Source organism: Trichomonas vaginalis, chromosome II (assembly GCF_026262505.1).
Source record: "Trichomonas vaginalis G3 chromosome II, whole genome shotgun sequence".
NCBI lineage: Eukaryota > Parabasalia > Trichomonadida > Trichomonadidae > Trichomonas > Trichomonas vaginalis.
In genome coordinates, this window is record NC_067204.1 from 6438734 (window position 1) to 6460710 (window position 21977).

At 36.1% G+C, this 21977-nt stretch overlaps 9 protein-coding genes and 7 pseudogenes across 16 annotated transcripts, besides 2 other annotated features; 8 read left to right on the forward strand and 8 right to left on the reverse strand.

Annotated features, from left to right (window-relative positions):
* Window positions 1–303: part of a mobile genetic element that runs on past the window's edge.
* A 1133-nt stretch (window positions 304–1436) lies between these two features.
* On the forward strand, window positions 1437–1650 carry TVAGG3_0497210 (annotated as a pseudogene). Its single transcript has one exon. A coding segment is annotated over exon 1 (214 nt).
* An 884-nt stretch (window positions 1651–2534) lies between these two features.
* Window positions 2535–21977: part of a mobile genetic element that runs on past the window's edge.
* TVAGG3_0497230 (uncharacterized protein) lies at window positions 2648–3166 on the reverse strand (the record flags this gene model as incomplete). The annotated part of the gene is made up of 1 exon (XM_001293860.1): window positions 2648–3166. One exon carries the CDS (start codon window positions 3164–3166, stop codon window positions 2648–2650), a length of 519 nt encoding a protein of 172 aa, XP_001293861.1.
* TVAGG3_0497240 lies at window positions 4795–6173 on the forward strand (annotated as a pseudogene). Its single transcript has one exon. A coding segment is annotated over exon 1 (1379 nt).
* On the forward strand, window positions 7623–8587 carry TVAGG3_0497250 (annotated as a pseudogene). Its single transcript has one exon. A coding segment is annotated over exon 1 (965 nt).
* Window positions 10617–11445, forward strand: TVAGG3_0497260 (annotated as a pseudogene). The gene has a single exon. A coding segment is annotated over exon 1 (829 nt).
* TVAGG3_0497270 lies at window positions 12319–12772 on the reverse strand (annotated as a pseudogene). The gene has a single exon. A coding segment is annotated over exon 1 (454 nt).
* TVAGG3_0497280 (organellar and viral DNA polymerase type B) lies at window positions 14062–14976 on the reverse strand (the record flags this gene model as incomplete). The annotated part of the gene is made up of 1 exon (XM_051236438.1): window positions 14062–14976. The coding sequence occupies one exon, from the start codon at window positions 14974–14976 to the stop codon at window positions 14062–14064; it is 915 nt and encodes a 304-aa protein (XP_051094262.1).
* Window positions 15368–15568, forward strand: TVAGG3_0497290 (uncharacterized protein; the record flags this gene model as incomplete). The annotated part of the gene is made up of 1 exon (XM_051236439.1): window positions 15368–15568. One exon carries the CDS (start codon window positions 15368–15370, stop codon window positions 15566–15568), a length of 201 nt encoding a protein of 66 aa, XP_051094263.1.
* Window positions 15851–16204, reverse strand: TVAGG3_0497300 (uncharacterized protein; the record flags this gene model as incomplete). The annotated part of the gene is made up of 1 exon (XM_051236440.1): window positions 15851–16204. A coding segment is annotated over one exon (354 nt), but the record flags the coding sequence as incomplete, so codon positions are not given.
* On the forward strand, window positions 16577–16951 carry TVAGG3_0497310 (uncharacterized protein; the record flags this gene model as incomplete). Its single annotated transcript, XM_051236441.1, has 1 exon — window positions 16577–16951. One exon carries the CDS (start codon window positions 16577–16579, stop codon window positions 16949–16951), a length of 375 nt encoding a protein of 124 aa, XP_051094265.1.
* Window positions 17287–17868, forward strand: TVAGG3_0497320 (uncharacterized protein; the record flags this gene model as incomplete). Its single annotated transcript, XM_051236442.1, has 1 exon — window positions 17287–17868. The coding sequence occupies one exon, from the start codon at window positions 17287–17289 to the stop codon at window positions 17866–17868; it is 582 nt and encodes a 193-aa protein (XP_051094266.1).
* Window positions 18256–18360, forward strand: TVAGG3_0497330 (uncharacterized protein; the record flags this gene model as incomplete). Its single annotated transcript, XM_051236443.1, has 1 exon — window positions 18256–18360. A coding segment is annotated over one exon (105 nt), but the record flags the coding sequence as incomplete, so codon positions are not given.
* Window positions 19053–19511, reverse strand: TVAGG3_0497340 (DNA/RNA polymerases family; the record flags this gene model as incomplete). The annotated part of the gene is made up of 1 exon (XM_051236444.1): window positions 19053–19511. One exon carries the CDS (start codon window positions 19509–19511, stop codon window positions 19053–19055), a length of 459 nt encoding a protein of 152 aa, XP_051094268.1.
* On the reverse strand, window positions 19901–21185 carry TVAGG3_0497350 (annotated as a pseudogene). Its single transcript has one exon. A coding segment is annotated over exon 1 (1285 nt).
* TVAGG3_0497360 lies at window positions 21232–21796 on the reverse strand (annotated as a pseudogene). Its single transcript has one exon. A coding segment is annotated over exon 1 (565 nt).
* On the reverse strand, window positions 21816–21971 carry TVAGG3_0497370 (uncharacterized protein; the record flags this gene model as incomplete). The annotated part of the gene is made up of 1 exon (XM_051236445.1): window positions 21816–21971. One exon carries the CDS (start codon window positions 21969–21971, stop codon window positions 21816–21818), a length of 156 nt encoding a protein of 51 aa, XP_051094269.1.

Sequence of the window (21977 nt, forward strand, 5' to 3'; positions counted from 1 at the left end):
GCATAAGAATGAAGTTTGGTCTTTCCATGTTCTAGCTAATGGCGTGCCATTATCATCATTCAGTGGTCTAGTTAATGAGTCCTCGTATTCTTCTGTGCATTCATTCACTCCATCTAAATCAGAAGCTTGAAGCATACGTGTAAAGAATATGTCGCCCACTGTGGTCATCGCTTGATCGGGGAAGTTTCTGGAATCTATAGTGACCTGAAGACCTCGAAGCATTGGATTTTCTAAAACTGTTCTTTGCATTGCATTCTTCGGAAATGTTAACACAACATCTGTAACATTATGAAGAGCGTATGAGAAATCTGAGCTGATACCTTCAGGAGTGATGCAACCTCCATTTAGTGAACGAACGTCAATATGTTGAGCTGGAATCATGAATGGATCTTCCTTACTGAATAAACGTGGTATTGCTTTAACTGATTCTTCAATTAAACCGTATCCTGGTGTAATGCATTTATCCTCTAAAACTTCCATCTTTGTGCATGAAATAATAACGTCATCAACTGTTGCGTCAGCAGATGTAGCGGCTAAGCTTGTAATTAATTTGGCAGGAAGTCCGATTTGTTGGAATTTGCGATCATATTTATAAACATGATTCATAATCTTTTCATAATTTTCATCAGTTATCTTTTCATAAACGTAATTTTGTAAATCAGCAACTCTTAACGGGTCAACCTGACAAAATACTAAAGTATCCCTGAAAACATAATATTTAAGAATGATATCACCAAATGATTTAGGATAATCATCGAACGCCTGAAATGCTAACAAATCATTTACCGGAATAATCATATCAAAAGTGACATCAACTTCTTCATTTGCTTTCTTGAAAACTTCTGAAGGGTCAATATATTTACCACATACTGAGTTATCATATTTTTGAACATTATTATATAACGAATGAACAAACTTTTTAACTTTCCTTTCTGATTTTGGTTTATATGTTGCAAATGCGAAAGATTCACGGGCGCAATCCATCTGAAGATAACCGGCATCACCTCTTTCGTTTCTACTTCTAATTGTTTAAAGCTTTGATTTGATGATTTGTAACCAACGAATAAACGCATGCATTTAAAAGCGGCATCACATGTGAAAGCTTTATTTGAAACTAGAGTTGCTTTAACTTTGCGTTTAATATATGTGTCACCTAATTGGTTCACATCATGAGCTGGATTTGTAATTCTTAAATGAGTTTGTTTATCATCAAAATATGGAGCATCAGAGTCATAGCATGAACTTTCAAGTTCTCTATAATATCTTCTACCGTCATTCTTTGCGAATATTTCATTTATCTTTTCGAATGAATGAAACACATTTCCATTAATCGGTTTAGTGTTTGGCACCAAATAGTTAGTCGTCATTTATTAATAAATAAAAAATCAAAATTAAAAGATGAAAATGAATTTTTAATTTTAATGAAATAATCAACTATGGCTGCAGGTATATTTAAGAAACTGTGGGATAAAGTAAAAAGAGGAGCGCATAAAGTTTGGGAAACATTGAAGAAGGGAGCAAATTGGATATTTAAGAATAAAGAAGCAATTAGTGACGTTGCTGAATCAATAACCAAAAGCTGCCCCAATAAGAGAAATATTAAATAAAGGAGAAAAAGTTTATCAAAGACTTCAACCGATACTAAGATAAAAATAATTTTATTATTTTTTTTCCACTATCTACCTCCTATTTTATTAAGTATTCCTTCAGCAATTCCACCAACTGCGTTACCTGCTTGTGCTCCCATCGCCGGATTACCTGCTTTAGTACCTAATACTCCACCTATGATAGTTCCTGCCGTTTTCGCTACTGGTGCCAAAAAGTTTGCAACGGGTTTAATAATCTTTTTATAAACCCAACCCGCAGCTTTCTTAATTCCATCCCATAATTTTTTAAAGAATCCTGCCACCATTTCTGATTTAATATTAATTAAAAAAATATATTTCATCACTTATATTCTAATTTTTATTTAATGATAAATGAAACCGATTTTAAAAATAAATGAAACAGAGGAGGAAGAAATAAATGAAAGTGAAAATGTTCAACAAAAAATAAATATTGTTAAACCAATTACTGAAATAAAAATTTTTTCATCTATTGAAGAATTTAATGACTATTATGCTAATAATAAAAAATTATTTGAAGAATTGACAACATGTAAATTGAATAAAATGTTTAAAGTTGATGGATTCAAAATTTCAAAAATAAAAGGAGTGATTAGTTTGAAATCTATTCCTCAATCAAGAATCACCTCATTAATGAAAATTGATGATTTAACAAAAAGAATAGAAGAGATTGAAGAAAGAATGAATCAAATAATTGATTTCATAAATTCAAATAATCATTAGTTTCTTAAAGTTCAATGTTGATTCTGAGACATGAATTTTTAAAGTTTATTTTTTAAAAATTTTTTTATTTTTTTATTTCATTATGGTAGTGAATCTTTTATTCATGAAAATAATTATTTCTAATTTCTTTTACTCTCTCGTATATGAGGTCTTTGATTATGACTCCATTGATTCCATTCAGGATTTAAACAAAAAAAAAAAAAAAAAAAAAAAGGTAGTGGGGCTTCCAGGCACTTCGTGCCCTCTAGCCCCCTGAAGATGTTAGTATAAAATGAAGTTTTTATTCTGAAATGTTTGCTTTAATGTTTTTTACGGATGGAAATGAACTGGATATCGTCTTCTTCTTCTTCTTCCTCCTCCTCTTCTTCCTCTTCTTCGTCATCGTCGGCGTCGTGGAAGAGGACGTAGTTCATCCAAATTCTGTATGGACGTCCTGATTTGGATTTAAATGAGATGGACATATTTTGTGTGAGTGTTATTTCAGTTTCGATAAAGAGTTGGTGTGCTGGTTTGAATATATGTTCGACGTAGGAGAATTTGTGCAACTCATCTTCTCCCAATTCTGTATTGATACAGACTTCGATGAAGTCACCACTGAGAATGTCTTCACCTGTGGGCATATCCACAACAATTAAATGAACGACACAATAGTTGTGAAATTCATTAGTAGGAAATACTGTTGCAGGCGTATTATATGAGGGGAAAAATGTTTTTGCTTCCCCAAATTCATCTGCTACTTCATCTTCATCGTATCCGTTGTTAAAAGCTTTAAATTCATGTACAATTTGAGCAAATTGTTGACGGAGATTTGGTGGCATACGTAAGCAAGCTTGTAACAATGTCCTACCTTCCACACACTCAGCAAATATGGGAAGGTAGGAACATATAATATCCGTCAATTGGTCCTGGTTGGGGACCAATTGACAGAGTTTTGTGTATGCCGTTATTGTTTTTTAACGGTATTTGTGTAGATACGGTTATATGGAGTATTTCCCTGGTTGTTAAGGGAAAAATACTCATCCGATTGTAATTTCAATCTTGACCTCAACTCTTTGTTCGGTATTCTTTGGTCTATTCTTAGAGCTGTATTTGTTCGTGCGGGTTGTGGTTTTAAAACATTCGAGTCAAGTTTTAATTGCTTCGAATTGGATGTCGATTTGAATTGGGAGTCTTTTGAGTTCTCCTGAGCTTGGTTCTGTATTAAAGACTGAATAGCAGTGTCAGCTTCTTGTTTTTCGAGATAGTATTCTATTGAATTGGGCTTCACTGTTCGAGACGCGTACATTATGAAAAATGAACTGTTTTTTTTCGGACTACTCATAGAAAAGTTTGAAATAAACCGTTTTTGTCAACGGTAACCCTCTATTTTTTATTTTATTGAAAGTCTCCGTTGGAAACCGTTCCATCTCAAATATTGAATGAACTATAAACGTTTTTGTTTTCTATATATACTTTTTTGTCCAACGGTAAAACTTTTTACACAACGGTTTTTGAGAGTCGTCGCCGTTGACTTTTTTGTAGAGCACTCAAAATAGTATAACTTTGTCCGGACAAGTAAGGGTCTATCGTCGCTACAGGAAAAGTTACGGGCGTTCCAAGGAAGTATACTTTGAGAAGCCTTTTCCCCTTATAGAATGAGATAGGACGGTTATTTTACAAAACTGACAACACTTTGACCGAGTAGTTTTTGCTGAACAAAAAGTGTCATATAAACATCTGTCAAAACCGCTTTTTAACTTCACTTAAAATGCCACGTAAGCTACGTAAGAATATACGTAAGAGGAAAGAGCATTGAAACATCCAATAGTAAAACTGACACCACAACAACAGTTGCAACAACAAATGATGAATGACCCCACTATGTTGCAACAAATGTCAAGCAACCCTATGCTTTTAAACCGAGTTATTGGTGCACAGAGTGGAGGTTTAAGAGCGGCACTTTTAGCGAAAATGGCAGGCTATGGTGGAGCTGCAGACGGAACAGCTATAACCCTCAAAGTCAAATGAATTTGAGTTCACTCAAAAATCAAATAACAGATGTCAAAAAGTCAAACATAGACATACAGAAGCAAATAAGTGAAAACGAAAAGAAACTAGAATATGACAGACACACAAAGAAACTCAATGAGTTAAACGTAGAGAAAAAGAAGAAAGAAGAACAACTGAAAGAACTAAGTACAGAGGAATATGCGAAAAAAGTGTCAGAAAAAGCAGCAGAAGTAGCAAAAATGGAACAAGATGTCATAAATTTGAAAAACCATACTACTCAATATAAAATACTGAAAGATGAAGAGATAAAACAAAAAGCCCTGAAGACATATATGGATAGCGATGAGTATAAAAAAGAAGTTGAAGCAAATGTAAAGGCAGAAAAACTTTTACAGTTGCAAAACCAAACCGTACAGTATGAAAACTTAGCACAAGAAAGTAAAAATAACGACGCGCTATGCAAAAGGCAATGAAAAGCGCAGAATATATAAAGCTAACAATGACTGGTTAGATGCCCAAGCCAACGCTAAAGCAGCCCAACTCATAGGGTCAATAAGGACAAAAATACAAGCGGATGAAGATAGTTCAAATGAAGCTTTAACAAATGCTGACTTTAAGAACGCTTTCGAAGCTCTTCATAGTAAGGTGAAACAAGTGAACGACTTCTCATCTGGAAAGAAACTGAAGTCTGAAGGTTTCGACAAAGAGTTAAGAAGTAGCACAAAATATGACGAAAATAACAGATGCAGCAACGAGACAGGCAGTTCAAAGTGCCTATGACGCCGTTAGAGCAACTGTTGTGAAAAGTCAAGAAAAAGAGTTACAACAGACCAAAACAGACCTAGTAAATGCTTTCTTAAGAACGAAAAGTCAGGTAGGACATTACGCTGCAGATGGAACATATGTGCCAGCTGGTGGAACTTATATACCACCAAACCCTCCAAGAGAAGCACCTGCACCAGGACTACCTAGAACATTTACATCGTCACATGGACACAGACACAGGCATGCACAACAACCAGCACAACAACCACCTCCACAACCAGCACAACAACCAACACAACAACCAGCACAGCAACAACCACAAACAGAGCAAGGACATAAAAGAAGTAGAGAACAAGGAAACCAAGAATTCTTAAAAATGCTTAAAGAAGAGTGTGGTTTCCCAGATACTGTTGACTTTAGTGACAGATATAAAGAAGCTATTGAAAGTTCAAGGATGGAAATACTGACCCGAACCTATTTAGCTTTATGGCTCAGCACCAAAACGGATATAATCTCAAACCTGGAAAATACAAGCTCGCTAAGGGATATGATTTAATAGCATATCATCCAAATGACATGATGAATTTACTCCGAGATATTTGATGTCAGAGCTAAATGACAATTCAACTTTCGTCATGAAACGCGTAAAAAAATAGAGACGGAACGAAAGAACAAAAGCTTATGAATGCGGATGACGTAGATAGGGAAATTGTTGAAAACGTCTCGGAATATATGAAATGCCAGCAGATGAGGTACAAGAAACTCCACAGGAAGAAGTTCAGATACAACCAGACATGGAAGAAATAGTTCAGCAACAACAGCTAGAAGAGCCTGAAGGAAACGAACAAGTCCTTCCTTTGGAAACTAACTTCACAGAACTAGATGAAGATTTGGAACAGCCGAAAAATCTTGACCCTCAACAAGAGTATGCGGAGAATATGGAATATTTCCAAGAGTCTAAAAAAAATTCGGCTGACATAGTAGAAGAATATCGAAAAATGTTTGCCGACATACAAAAGACTCCAACACAGATGAAAATATCAGCATAGAATGGAAGTACTGAAAGAAAATGTACACAAATACAACAACCCTTTTTACTTACGAGCATTTAACGTTCAATCTTCGGATGAACTCGGTGAAAATAAAAGGTTAAATTTCAAGAAAACATATAGAAATGAAACATTGTTTAAAGTTCATTCAGAACCTAACCAAGATGAAACAAACCTACTTTTGTTTCTGCAGACGATGGAACTACAATGAGATGGGGTCATAAAGCTAACCCGATAGGTGGTTCATAAACTTACAACCACAATTCCAAGAAGTTGTAGACGCAATGGAAGTCAATGGTGAACCAGATATAGCTGGTATTTTCAGCGCGGCTTTAATGCCATTGAAAGATATGAAAGATGCAGATATTTTGGACCAGTATGAAATGAACATGGCTGATGGAAATATAACACCTGACGTTCTAGAACATTTATCTCAAAGAACTACACAGAACCATAAAGATGGTATATTTGGTGAAGAGTTTAGAAAGAAAGTTAGGGAGGAGAAGGAAGAGAACCTATTGTACATGACCTTGCAAACGAAAGTTTACAAAATGTCATAAAAACTTACTTTGCAGACAATGAACTGAGAAGGGATGAATATTTAAGAAAACTCAAATGGACAGTACCAAATGAAATGTTAGTATTGAAAAACATGTTCCTTGACAAAATAAAACCAACTACAGAAATAAACGACGCAAGACTGAAAGATTGGTAAAAGCTTTCCCATTCACAAAAGATATAGTTGGTAACATGGAAAGAAAACCAGAATGGCTACAAAAACATATATTTGGAAACGAGCATATTCCATATGGACAGGCACTGTTTGAAGAGCTTGAACCAGAAACTCAGGAAAGAGTCATGCAAACAATACGCGAAGACTCAAATACAACTATGACAAAAATCTTTCTAGGATATAGGTTACCTGAGATGGGCGACCAGAGCCAAAAGGCAAAAAGGACATGGGAAATTTGCAACATACTAGATGAACATAATGCAAAGATGCAACAACTTCAAGCAGAGGGCAATGAAGGAAAAAAAGAGTTAAAAACTCAGTCAGGAAGAAAGTAAAGCTTGGTCGTGGGTTCTATTATGACATATAAATCCAACTATTCTATATTTTTACTCATATGAAATGTACGCCGCTCAGAATATAACGCCAACAGTTTTGGATGCTATGAATGGAAATGTTTCCGAATGGTATAACGAATGCGACAATGCCATTAGAAGGTCAGAAATAGTTCCTGGAACTTACGAATATACAACTGCTGTTTCTTATGGAAACGTAGGTGAGTTTGGAGAAGGTTCTTCAACAACAGTAGATATTGCTTGCGACAGGTTTCATATAATTTCTATTGACAACTCTTTCTTATACGTGGAACAAGACATTGAAAAAAATTCTGCCAAGTTGTCTGACAAGAAAGGTTGCAATGGAATTTTCTATGTCGGATACCAATATGCTCCAGAAGTTTTTATGGGATATAAGATATATTCTAACTCTGACTTAGTTCAAACAGTAACATGGGCAAACTATGAATGGTTCGCTTTGAGAAACTCAGTACAACCACAAGCTAGAGAACAAACAGACCAGTATGCAACTATTGAGAAAATAAGAAGACTTGACCCTAACGTTCCAGGAGTTTATGTTAACCTTTCTGGACAAACTGCAGCAGCAGTAACCAAAGTAAAACTGAAACTTAGAGTTCCTTTGTCATCTTTCCATCTTCAGGTTTTTAAGATACTTGCCAAACTGGCAGGAAAAATTTCTATCGAACTTACTCCAAGCAAAAATAACTTAGTCATTGCACCAACACAAGACCCATTCAGCATTACTGTAGCTGGAACTGGTGGAGCCAAGTTCTGTGACTTTTGCAAAGACAAAGTTGACTTAGACTTTGGTTTCTCAAACCTCAACACTGAAGTAAACTATTATTTCAATGCTGCTGGAGATGCTTGGGACCCAGTTAAGTTCACATGCGAAAAGTTTGAATGCAAGAGAATAGAAAGCAGACTTGCAGTCTATATGTTGGACCCAGATATTTCAAATGCTTTAGCTGCCAAATATATTGCAGTTCCACTTATGTTCCCTATACACCAAATATCTGTCAAAGACTTTGCAGGTGAAGTTGGAAACCAAAGTGCTGACCCAGGTGCAAGAACAGATATTGCCTTAACAACTGCAATGAAACATGCAGATACTATGTTTTGTACTGTTCAGACGAACTATAAATGACTATTCTTGCTTCTACAACCCTGGTATTAAATACATATAAACATAGATGGCAAATATTATCCAAGAAGAAGAATATTCTACAGTTGAGGATATGAGGTCATACAACTTGACATTAGATGCTATGAACTTTAACAACAACTTCACAACAACCATTAACCCTGAAATGCAAAGTTCTATTATGCCATATGTGAAAGTATGGACTCATACAGGAGCTCAAAACACTCAATATACAAATGGAGACCGTTCAAACTTTTGGCTTGGCATTCCATTTGCTGACTCAGAAGACTTTATGGGTGGTATTTCAACTGTTGGTACAGTTCAAATACAATAACTGGTGACAGAGACGGTCCAAATGAATTGAAAGCAAAGAAGTTTACAAAACCAATAGCACTTTTCACGGAAGATGCTCTTTTGAAAATTCGTTCGATGAAACCTGCTGGGGCTCCTCAGATTGGTATAACGACAGCTTCCATCGAGCAGATTTTGGCAGCAGGTCAGTAAGTTGTTCTTGAACTGACTTCTCTCCGTCAAATATTGACAGTACGCCAGTTTTGATATAATAGTATTATAAACTTACCTTTAGAAATATCGGTCAGTTTTGTTGTTATATTTTTTGTCTGCTTCAAGAACTTTCACCATCTCGGTTATACCAACTTTCTTTGCTTTATGAAAATATTTTGGTTCAGCAAAGACTGCTATTCTATAACATTTCCATTGTTTGTATAAAGAACTATTCTGTCAATGTTTGTATTGTTTGTGTGTGTAAACTTTGTTCTGCTTCAATTCGAAGAGATACTCAAATACGTCCATCTTTTTATTCTAAGTAAAATGTCATTTCCGAAAAATAGAAGCGTAAGTGTTTCAAAAGGTTTAATGGCGGTGGCAGATGTGAAGTTAAATTCACCAACTCAAACAAACAGTCAAAGTGTTGTTGTCAATGTCAAAGAAAGAGATGTTGAAGTGGGGAAACCATACGAAGACGAAGATGGTATAACAATAGTTCCTGTAAAAGAACAACCAACATACCCTGAAGTTAGCAGAGACTTAAGTTCTGTTGCAGATATTCGAAACGACTACAACAACTTAAAGACAAACTTAAAACTCAGGAGAAATTGTCAAGCTTTAGGTATAATGTTAAACTTGGTCGAACACAACCCTGTAAAAGTGAACTCATATGTCATTGCACCTCATGAAGTTTTGAAAGAACTATTGAAACTTTTGACAGAGGCAGACGATATAAACATCAAAGAAATAGAACCCGACATTGCTTGCTGTGGTGTTTCATATAAGTCATTGACAAGATATACGTTATGAAAGGAGTGAAACGTTGAACTTAAAATATAGTTTCCCAGACGTCATAAAAATATTTGACGACCACAACATTTCATTAAAATTTACTTGCTAAGTAAATGGCAGAAGACATAGTGGTTTATACTATTACGACTAAAAACCCAGAGTCATATAATTCTATAACAACAAACTTACAAAGTCCTCAAGGACGATATTGTAAACTAACCTTAAACACAATGACGACTAAAGCTGTTTTGCTCTTTTGACACCAGAAGACTTTGTTGTTGTGAATGGTAAAAAACTCTTCTTTGAAGATACTTACTCAGATATACCACCAACAGGTTTTGTTGACTTATTTAATACTTTAAGGACGGATGTAACATGTGCTGCAACTAGAGCAGGTTTCATTATGTTTGGATGTCCGACTGAGTTTACTATAAACGATATGAGCTATAATACAAAACTTATATCTGGTTTTTACTACCAACAGTTTCCTATAACAGGAAAAGGTGTCATACAAGGTCTATCTGTTCCATTGACTTTAAGTACACCTATTTTATATATTGTTTCAAACTTAGGTTCAAAGTGCTATTCGAATGTCGACAGAAACTATTATGACCAAAAGATACTTATGCGTATAAACAATACTTTCTCTGCTGGTTTGCCTATTGTTCATTCGAATGCAGAATTTTCAACCTTAGTGAACTCAAACACTTTGGCAAGTATAACGTTGACATTAGTTGACGCAAACTTTGTTCCTGTAAAACTTTTATGTCCTATGTATTTGTCAATGACGGCAGAAAGTTTCGAATTGGAAGATGCAACTGGTGAAAGTATTGTATTTACAAGAACAACTTCAACAACAAATAGCTCAAGAACAACAAATGCAACAAATGCAACAACAAAGTCAAGAATAAAAAAAATATTTTTTTTTATTTTATAAAAATGTACAGAATAGATGTTTCAGATTTTTATGACTTCCAAGCTTCAGAAATATGTGTCCATTTCGAGACTATAACAAAGCAGTCGAAATTTGAAACGTTTAGTCATTTATGTCGACTCTGCCCCAGAATGTTATGTCATGAAAGAATGGGATGTTGTCTTTAACAAACCAAGAGCAACAATAGTTTCAGAACAAGAATGTAGACAGAAACTTAAGAAAATAAAAGTCGTACAAGTTGGTATGAAGATGTTAGATGCTTGGGATATCTTATTGTCAAAGTTAGAAGATTTTTCAGTTCGAGGTATAAAGTTCTATACACCTTCTCCAAACTTCTATCTATCTTCACTGGATATAAATATGAACAAGTAGAATGGAAAGAAAATATTATAGAAGCTTGGTTAGACCATGTCAAAGAAATTATATGCAATGGAAACGAAAAGGTTTATGAGTATATCTTATGTTGGTTTGCAAACATCTTACAACATCCAAGTGCTAAAAATGAAACTGCTCTCATTATAATTGGAAAGCAAGGAACTGGTAAGAACACATTCTTTACAGATATTTTGTGCAAACTGTTAGAGGGCTATTCGAACCCTAATATGACAAACTTAGAAAACATCTGCGGTAAATTTAACTCTTCAATAGAGAATATGAAACTTATAGTATGTAACGAACTTCAAAGTATAGATACAACAAAGGTTTTAAACTCAGATGCTTTGAAGAGTCTTATAACAGACAAAGTTGGAGTTGTTGAAAGAAAATATAAAGACCAAAGAGTTTGTGAAAATGTTGCAAATTTCATCATGGTTTCAAACAACGCCGTTCCGATGAAGTTAGAAAGTTCTGACAGAAGATATGTAGTTGTCAGAACGTCAGAAGCTCATATGCAAGATACAGAATATTTTGACGACTTAGCAGAAACCTTGACACCTAACTTTTACAACCACTTGTTCTCATATTTTATGACATTAGATATTTCTAAGTTCAATCCAAGACAAATTCCATATACCGAAGAAAGACAAACATTGTTAGAAGCAAACAAGAGTGTATATGAACTGTTTATAGATGAGACTAACTTTGAGTGTTTAGATGAAAGGTCATTGTACGATTCATATAAACAATATTGTCAAGAGTATGGTTATATGGCAGCTTCTAAACGTACATTCTTGGCAAATGTCAAAAGTCTTTTAGATGTTCAGAACGGCGTATATACAAAGAAAAATTTTTCTGAGTAAATTTAAAAAAAATATTTTTTTATCCGATAGAAAAGATGACGAAATTCATCTCAGTCAACAAGTACATGTCAGGACTTAAAGAAGAACTAGACCCATTCATATATTTGAATGTTTACTTCTACCATTTTGAAAAGTCTACATTTGACAAAGTTTGGAACATCGAACCAGTTAAGTTTTATTGTGACTAAAAATGGTGCGAAATTTGAAGACTTAGACATAGAAGGTTTGTTAGCAGTCAAAGAAAATTTTGACAGAAGGTTCTCAAACCTTAAAGAAGGCAAAGCATACAAACTTGTTATACCTTATGAACCAAAGAAAGCAGACGACTATGAATATTATGAGTCTAAGATAGTTGAAGTTCAAGGTAAATTGGGTAAAAAGATTTTAGAGTCTAAGCCAGTGTTTGCTCCTAAAGAGGAAGAGAAACATTGACATTGACCCAGAAATGTTCTAAAAAAAAATTTTATTTTTACATGTCATATCTCACCTTCTCTGGAACTGGTTCAGGTTCTTTTCTCTCTTCTTCTACTTTCTTTTCTTTCTTTCTCTCTTTCTTCTTCTTTTCTGGTGGAGTTATGTCAAATTTCTCCGAACCATATTTCTGTAAAAGTTCTTTTGTCCTTTAATAGCTCTCTATTCTGTTTTCTATTTCATCTTCAAGAACAGCGCATGTGTCTTCTTTGCATTCTAAGAACTTTTGTTGGACTTCATCTTTCCAATCGGCGTCATCTCTGTCAACAAGTCTGTCATTGACAAATTTTAAGACTGCTCTTTGTAATGTTTTATGGTTCTTGTCATATTCCCAGAAACAGAACTTTAGAACAAATTCACCTTTCTTGTTTACACTATGTAAGATTTTATGGTCGACAGAATTTTAGAGTCGAAAGCTTGTCTCGAATATAGATAGCGAAATCGCTAGACATTTTCTAAAAGATAAAAATTTTAATTTTTCTAAAAATATGTTAGAAAAAAAGTTTGCTGACATTGACAAGAAATTTGAGAATGTTTTAAACAAGAACAAGAGGAAGTTAGAAAATGCTCAGATAAAACCCATACATGACAAGTTCTTATTTGCTCAGAATGGTATAACAGGTCTAATTGCACCACCTGGGTCGGGTAAGACTTTCACTTATCTTAAAATGGCTGCACAACAACAAGAACTAGATGAGAAGAACCCATTCTATGAGTTAGTAGTCATTTGTAGTACTTCTGGTCAATTCGATCAAACCGTAAATTCGTTCAAAGATATTATAAAGAAGTCTAAGTTAGTATGTATAAAAGACTCTGAGTTGTTAGATTGATAAAGAAGTACCAAAGAAGAGTTTGAAGTACAATGCTATAAATGAGTATGTCAATTCGAAGTTTAAAGACCCAAATGAGGAAATGCAGAGAATATTAGAGAAGAAACACTTCAGAAAAAACAGAAAGAGATAGAATACATTTCGAAGAAATTGCAATCTTACGATTGGAAGACTACCCTCACAGATGTCTTCTTATCTTAGATGATTTCGCCTCTCCTTTGTTAAAGAACAGAGAACAAGATATGTGTCGAATTCTTAAGAAGCTCAGACACTTTAACATCTCAGTTGTCATTTGTGTACAGACAGCAAAGAGTTTAAGTAAGGATGTAAAGAGAATACTTACTGACATTGTACTTTTCCCTGGATTGTCCGAAGACGATTTCATGGAACTTATGAAAAAGAGTCCATGGCAGGTAAGTTTGACAGACATGAACTCTGGGAGAAGTACAAAGTCATACAAGACCCTCATACTTCTTTCAGAATTCACATCTACGCGAACAAAGTTCAAATTGTAAAAAGTCAAGCTTGAAAAATAAAGAGTTCATCTACTCTACTTGTTTGAAGTTGTCAAAATACTCTGTTATTTTTCACGATTTTCATGAGTTTTGGCTACCCCTGTAAAAGTCGGTCTAGAGAAATTTCATGAAATTTGGTCATTTTTCAGCAAAAATATATTTTAGGTGAAGAGGTGAGATTTCACCTCTTTTTTCACCTCTTTTTTCACCTCAGTTATTTTATAAGCGTTTCACATGGTAAACGTTATTTTTTAAATTTTGTGAAAACTCAACGGTTTGACACAAGCCCTAAAAATTATTTTACTCAGAATTTTGTTGCTGAATTCAATAAAAATATATTTTAGGTGAAGAGGTGAGATTTCACCTCTTTTTTCACCTCTTTTTTCACCTGTTATTTTATAAGCGTTTTACATGAATTGTATGATGTATATTTGAAATCCTAAACAATTTCGTAGCTTCTATTTCTTCTGTCAGTACATCGAATGTTTTAACGATACCGAAAGTTTCTTTATACTTCTTCTTGACGTCAGATAGAAGGAAATCGTCAGCAGTTGGATAGTTTTTGTTCAGAAATGTCAACATGTCCATTTTATCTTCTGCTGGTTTCTCTGCTTCTTTCTTTAAATCTGCATAGTCGTTTCGCATACGTTCTATCTCTTTGACGGAGTAGTTATATTTCCTCATTGCTGCTTTACATTTAGAACATTGTGGGTTCATTTTAGCATTGTACATTGAAATTTGACCTGCAAGTACAACTAAGGCGTCAATGGTTTTCTTTAACTCAAAAGTTGCTGGTTTTATTTGTTCGTTCCATACTTTACCTCTTCTATCTTTATCTCTTATCTGCCATACACATTTTGCAACCAACGAAACAAAGTTGTCGTAGGTCTTAAACTCCCCAGATTTGTATATGTCAGAGATGTTCTTATATACCATATCGCAGTCTTTGTCCATGACTTTGTGGTTGCAATGAAATCCAAGAAACTCATAGTTTACCTTTCGTATGAACTTCTTTATTTCTACCGAGTCAGTTGCTTTGACTTCTATTTCATCGAATTCAGGAATAGTAAGCTTTTGTTGTTGTATTTCAGGCAATTTGGGTAAATGGTCAATAATATCCTGCATTTCATAAAGATACTGTTCATTTGTTTCATCTTTTGCAGTGCAATCTAAATCTCCTTGGAGAAGTTCTTGCTTTATCTTCTGGATTGTTGTTTCGAAAGTATATGAAGAAGGAATGAAGCTTTTCATCTCTACTAACATTGAAGTTGGGTTCATGACTAAAGAGTTTGGTGCTGTTGTTGCTAACATGTTCTTACAATAAAAATAAAAAAATATTTTTTTAAAAAAACCAACTTTATTTTTTATTTCGGGAAAATTCATGAGGTGAAAAAACAGGTGAAAAAAGAGGTGAAATCTCACCTCTTCACCTAAAATATATTTTTGCTGAAAAAGTGTCATTTTTTCATGTCCGAAGACTCGAAGGTGCAACACTTCCAAAATACCGACGAACTCAGAAGAGCAGCATGGCAGTATCTTCTTGACAACTTCTTTGAGTTCTCCAGGTACACCTTGGAAAATGCTGAAGAACTCCGACACAGAGAATTTGGAGAAATTGCACTCCAATACTACCTTGACAAACAAAGGGTAAACAAAGGGTAAAATAAGACTAAAAACTTAACGTTTAAAAAGTGACATTTTTATGAGCTCCGAGTCACCGAGAAAACTTGGTCAGATGTTAGCAGCTTACTTCCCTGAGGAGGATGGAAGCGTTACATACGTAAGGTTCAAAAACAACGAACCTGGAATTGCGTACCAAATTCGCAATTACATGACCATGGAAGAGTACGAAAGGTTTCTACAAGAGAAACCAGCTCTAAACAACTCAGAAAAGAAAGAGTAAAAAGTTTAACTCGTAATTGTTTATTTTTTTACTTGTATGGGCAAGCTGCAAGAATGAAGTCGACTATCTCAGTCTTTGTCTTGACCAGTTGGACTGCTCTTGCGAGTACGTCTGTTTTGCGGTCTCCAGCTGGTGTCTGACCTTCGTAATTGCGCATGTTCTTGAGAGCTCCAACTGTAAATGGTGTAAGATGAAGAGTCTCTCAGACTGCTTGAGGTAGTCTTCACGGTCACGAACCGAATCTGTGGTACGAGTCGAATTGGTCGACCTTAGGGAAGAGACTGAAAGCCTGTCATCTTCCATAGGGGCTGTGGCATACTCTTTGCGTAAACGGTTCAGACCTTCTTCGAACTCTTGGTCTCTCTTCGATTGGGATTGAGATTGGAATTGGGGTGGAGGGTTTGACATGAACATCCAAGGGTTAGGGAAGTAAGGCATGGGTTGAGGAGGGTAGTTTGGAAAGCCTTGTGGTGGGTAGTTTGGAAAGCCTTGTGGTGGGTAGTAACCTTGAGGTGGAAATTGGTAGTAATTCGGAGGTCCTTGTTGGAACTGAGGTTGCTGAGGAGACTGTTGTGGTGCTGGAGCATGCTGTTCCTCTGGCTGTGGAACGGGTTCAGTAGGTGGGACGTCGGACATTCGTTTGTGTCTTAACCGTCTTTGTTCTGAAACAATATAATATTGTCTTGAAAAAGTACAACATTGTCTTGAAAAAGTACAACATTGTCTTGAAAAAGTACAACATTGTCTTGAAAAAGTACAACATTGTCTTGAAAAAGTACAACATTGTCTTGAAAAAGTACAACATTGTTCTGAAAAAGTTCAAGACTTGTTCTGAAAAAGTACAGCTGTACTCAAATTTGAGAGACATTGTACTGAATTTATACAACATTGTTCTGAAAAAGTACAACATTGTTCTGAAAAAGTACAATATTGTCTTGAAAAAGTACAACATTGTCTTGAAAAAGTACAACATTGTCTTGAAAAAGTACAATATTGTACTGACTCAGTATGGAGCTTGACCCCTTAGACGAAGCAATTTATCTAATTGAGGTAAATGAAACCGTGAAGGAATATCTCAGCAAGTGCAAACCAAGCAAGTCCATTGGCTTCTGGTTGTCCAAGAATAGTGTCTTAAAGTTGGAAATTGAAACAGGTGTTGCAATTCAAGTTCCAGAAGGCACTGCATTCGATGATATTAAGGATGTGAAGAAAGAAGCCCTCTTGAAGTTCTTCATGAAACGTCCTTGGATACTACTTCCATATCGTGAGAGCCCAATTCCACGAATTACACAAATTCTCAGAGCACTACTTCACTACTCTGGACAGCCGTTCTTCATAACCTCAGAAGGCGACATCCAACCAATTCTTCAGCCAGTTCAGTAAACATCTCATTTTAACTTCACTTTTTTTTATGTTTTTACTCACACTCGTACTCAACAGGTTTGTGTACAACTATTTCAACTGTGAACCTTGTATTGACCGGTCTTCCTGCAAATGCAAGTTCGGTCAATACACAATTTATGGTGGCAAGAAAGACAGTGGGGAATGTTATTCTGACATCTGTTGTTGCGCTCGAGAGAGAATTGAAATTCCAGACCCAACTCCAACACCAACACTCAAGTTGCCAAAGACTCATGTGAAGAAGAAGCCTTCTGGTAAGTTTCTTATAGCCATATACATGGCACGCTTTGAGTAAAAACATTTTTTTCATTTTTTGAATGAAGCAAGTTAAATTCGTCCCACACCAATCTCAATGGACCGATGAAGAGTTTCAAGCCATGGTTGAAGGCGTTGAGAACGACATAGACGGCGAACTTGAAGGAGCTCAAACCACAATTGCAACCAAAATTGCAGTCAAGGAACAGATAGCTCCACTTAAAGCTACCAAAGCTACTCTTGACCTCATGGATAGTTACCGTTTAGAAGTAAAGAGTGGAATAAGACAATTAAAATTGAAACTTCTAAACTACGAAGCTATACTCCAAAAGTTAGCAGAAATGAGAAGACTTTACCAGAGCTACTTACATGTAAGGGACTTACCTTCAAGCAGTCCGACCAAAGATGAATTTTCTGACATTGTCCCAATTTTGTCCGAAAGTCAGCTCAGATGTTTCGAACTGCTCCCAACATATCCAGAATATGAACGTTTGCCTGAACTCTTCCGCAATCTCAAAAAACGTTTTTTGGTTCTCATGTTCGAAACTTTTATCGGAAGAGACAACAAACGTTCAGAAGAAGAACAAGATATTATTTTAAACTTGTTGTATGACATAACTGTCATAACAAGCTTTTTGAAGTAAAACCGTCATTCTCAAACCACTTCATTTTTTCGATGTCCGAACAAGCACCGAAGCCAAACTCAATGGCAGATGTCCTTTCAAGGTTGCCAGACAAGCGCCCAGTTCAAATTCAAATTTTGAATTTGAAAGCTCATCTGACAAACACCGTTAAGACTCTCCAAAGTAGTCTTATGGAAGAGATGAAAGCTTAAAGGTGAGTCCTCATGAACCAAGCTTCCAATGAGAAAGCCTGAACGATTTGACGGAAACCTTGCGCATTTACGCGAGAGAGAACCGAGACCTTGCCAGACTCATCTACCGTTTCTTCGAAGAGATAGACGCCATCTGGAAGGTACTCGGAAAGGACAGAACATGCAACACCGTACTTCGTGAACACAGAATTGAAGAAGGAATTGTCGAGGAAGAAGAGAAACACGAAGAAGAGGAAGAGGAAGAAGAGGAAGAAGAGAAACACAAAGAAGAGGAAGTTTGGGCAACCCTTGTTGCCGATGACACTTACGAAATTTCCCAACCCTACCCATATCAAATCCGCAACAAGGAGACAGGCAAGGTTCTTACCCCAGTCTCAACAACTTGGGACACTTGAACCTTACCCTTCGGAATTACGGTTCAATCTCCATGGGCAAGCTTGTCGCAATTCAATGGGTTCCAAATCCAAACAAGAAGACGAAGGTCAGACACATTGACGGTGACAAGCTCAACAACCGTAAGGAGAACCTCGAGTGGTTCTAAGAGTAAAAAAATTTTATTTTAGGGGGAAACCCCAGTAAATTTAGGTGTTTATTTGGTAAGTAGTTAAATTAAGGTAATTTGGACAAGTAGTTCCTGACCTCTGAATTGGACTCTTTCGTCATCCCAGTTGCGTAGGAGGTCGTCCCAGAGGAGTTGGTAGAATTGCCAATCCAAGGACGATTTGTCCTCCCAGGCATTGAGGATGTACTGCTCGTAGAGTCTCATGACCTCTCCTTGCACCAGACACCCTCTCCCTTGGAACGTAAGGCTTCTTCGAAGTGCTCGAATGCGATTGGCTGCGGACCATCTGAAATGACACTTTTTGTCCGTTTGGTCAATGTTCGTGTCTCGTGCCATAGTCGACGAAAATACAGACAAACAGGTTATATATGAGTTTGAGACCAAGAATGGTGTAACTCGACCTGTCCGATTCAAATTCGAATAAAAATTTTTTATTTCATGCAATGTTTTATTTCTGTGCCGTCTTCAAGTATGCCCCAGTACTTACGCTTGGAGAGGACATGAACTTCGGTGAAAATTTTGTCCAATTTGAATTGACCCATCTTTTCACCGACCATTCCCATTTCAATGAGTTTGTTGTATCCTTCTTCGTTCGTCATGAGTGCGTCAATGTTCTCATAGTAAACCTTCACTTTGGATTTGACTTCGGAGAAGAATTTGTTGTAGTTGTCAAGGACTGCCTTTGCGAACTGAGGGTAAGACCAATGTTCGACAATAGGTTTTAATGTGGTTACTAAGCCACTTTGACCTTGAGTGAATTCGTACTTCAAAACAAAAGGAGAAAACCTTTCAACAAAGTTGTCGACCTTCTCATAGTGTTTACTCTTCATCTCTTGAGGTTTCTTAATGGAATATCCCCATGTCGAATTCATAAGCAATTTGAGTGTCATTGCAAGTTTGGGGTTTGAAGCTTTCCTAATATCATACAGTTGTTGTATGACTTTTCCAACTGTATAGTTCCTTCCTGGGAACTCACCATCTTCGTTTGGAATTCCAGTCGGGATATATTGGACGAACCTCATGTACGCAGCGTTAAGGTCGACATAGTATATCTTTTCATCTGAGTCGAACTTGTCGCAACCAATGGGTCCAGTTCGTGGAAATTCAAGTGAGTCTCTTATCTTCTGAGAAACTTCTCCTGTTATCTCATAAACATCGTCGAAGCAACCTGTTTCATATAAAACCTTCTGACCTAACTCAGATGCTCTCCAATACAATTTGACGTCAATTGGATGTCTCAATGGAAGTTTGTTTATAGCATCTTGAAGTTCTTGCAACCTCATTGGAAGTTCTTCTGGTTCAGGTTGGTATCCGAACAATCCAACTCCTTTTGGAACTGTGTACTTCTTTTGTGCTAGAACTTTGTCTGGAACAACTTTTGGTCTTGCTAACAATGAAAAGTTTGTTTCGTCTTTTGGTACAAAAGTTTCTGTCAGCTTGTCATCTGGAATTGGTTCCAACAAACCTTTCTCGAAAAGAATGTTTACAGCTCTGACAATGTTGCACTTGCCTTTTCCGAACAATGGGTTTGTAAGACTTTCGTTCAACATGAAGTGGTTGTGGACAATTACAATCTTCAACCATGGTAAGTCTTTGTCAACAACATAGTCGTCATGTGAAGAACCTTTAGCTGTAGGTATGTTGACTCGGATATTGACATTTGCCAACGGTGCAATTTTGCCAATTGACCTCTGAGAATGTACCTTGTCTTCACACATGACTCAAGATACTTCATCTTCTCATCTGTAACAAGACCAGAGTTCCTGAGACATGTAAGAATACAAGGTTCATTGACAATTGTTTCAATTGAATTGTAAATTCCATACCTTGTCAAGTCAATGTCAGACTTATTTATGAACGGGAAGTATCCAGCATGTTGTCTGACTGCTTGAGGGTTAGGTTGGTACCATTCAAATTTTACACTTGCAATTCCTTCAATTGCATTCAAAATGTCTGAGTCGGAGTCAACCATTTGTTCTCTCTTTGTAGTCTTGAAAGCGTCAAGAAGTTGTGCGCTGTTGTGACATTGCCATGTGCATAGTAAATGTGACCGTCCAAATCTGTTACGGTTAGTCTGAGATTGTATCCTTTCTTATTTCCGTCTTGAATTGCAGCAAGTACACCCATGAAGCCTTCTTTGTTCTTTCCTTCGTCAAAGTTTACTGTAAAGGTTCGACCAGATGTAATTTGACTTCTAACTTCACGATACTTTCATATGCATATCTTGTTCTTTCCATGGGAGCATGTTCTTCACCTTTTCCTTTTTTCCTTCTCAAAGGATGCAATTGTTCGTCATGTTTCCAGTAGAATCTGGCAAAGCCGTCGTGTCCTTCAACTTGAGGTTCACTAACATCGAAAGGCATGTCCATAAGACGTTCTTCTTCTAACCTCTCTAGTCTGTTTGGATAATTTGCGCGTGCTGTTTCCAAATCCATTTCGTAGCGAAGACCAGACAATTTGTCATAGACTTTTATGGGTCTTCCCTTCCTATATTTAAAATTCTTCGAAACTTTCCAACCATATCTTTCTAACTCTGCTTTTATTCTAGCAGATTTTCTATCCATTCTATATGGGGGCATTTTTATAAAAATAAAAAAATATATTTTTTCTTTACTTTACATAACCGCCTGCTGCCATAAGTCTTTGACGCCAACCCATACCAGCTAATGAAGGTTGACTAAACTTTGGTTTTGGTTTATCTTCAGTTTTTGGCTTCCCTTCTTCTATCGGTTTTTCGTCACTTTTCGGTTCCTCTGACTTTACCTCACTTGCAGGTATGGTTGTGTCGTCAACATCTTCATAAATATCATATGCCATTTGTTTTTGTTTTCCTTTCAACTTTTTGTGTTTGTTGTAAAGTTTAGAATATTTCGACTCTAAGTCAATGAGATGTTCTATAATGAACTGTTGGTCAGTGAAGTAAACTTTTCCATCTGTTGTCTCGAAAGCTCCTTCAGACTTCAATATTTTATTTGTGAGAGTCTGTTTCTTTTTTGAGATACTAGCCGTTCCATTTCTATGAAAAGTGACTTTAGTTAGGGTTTGTATTTCCAGACCTGGCACTTTCTATTATTGAATTTTTCTCTTCATCTGTAAGTTCTTTGACAGGTTTTGACAATGGTTCTGAACTTTTTGTTTGTGGTGTCAAATCTACCGTTTCAACTTCTTCGGTCATTTCATCTCAGTAAAAAATTTTAGTTTGGTTTGTTTTCAACTGGTTGTTTAGGTTTTTTAAGTCGGTCTAAAACTTCCTGAGGTATAGGAAGAACTTGACAAACACGTGGTTGTGTAACTGCTGGAAGTCGACAAATCCATCTTGAACCCATTTGTCTCAATGCTGTATTGTTCATTTCATC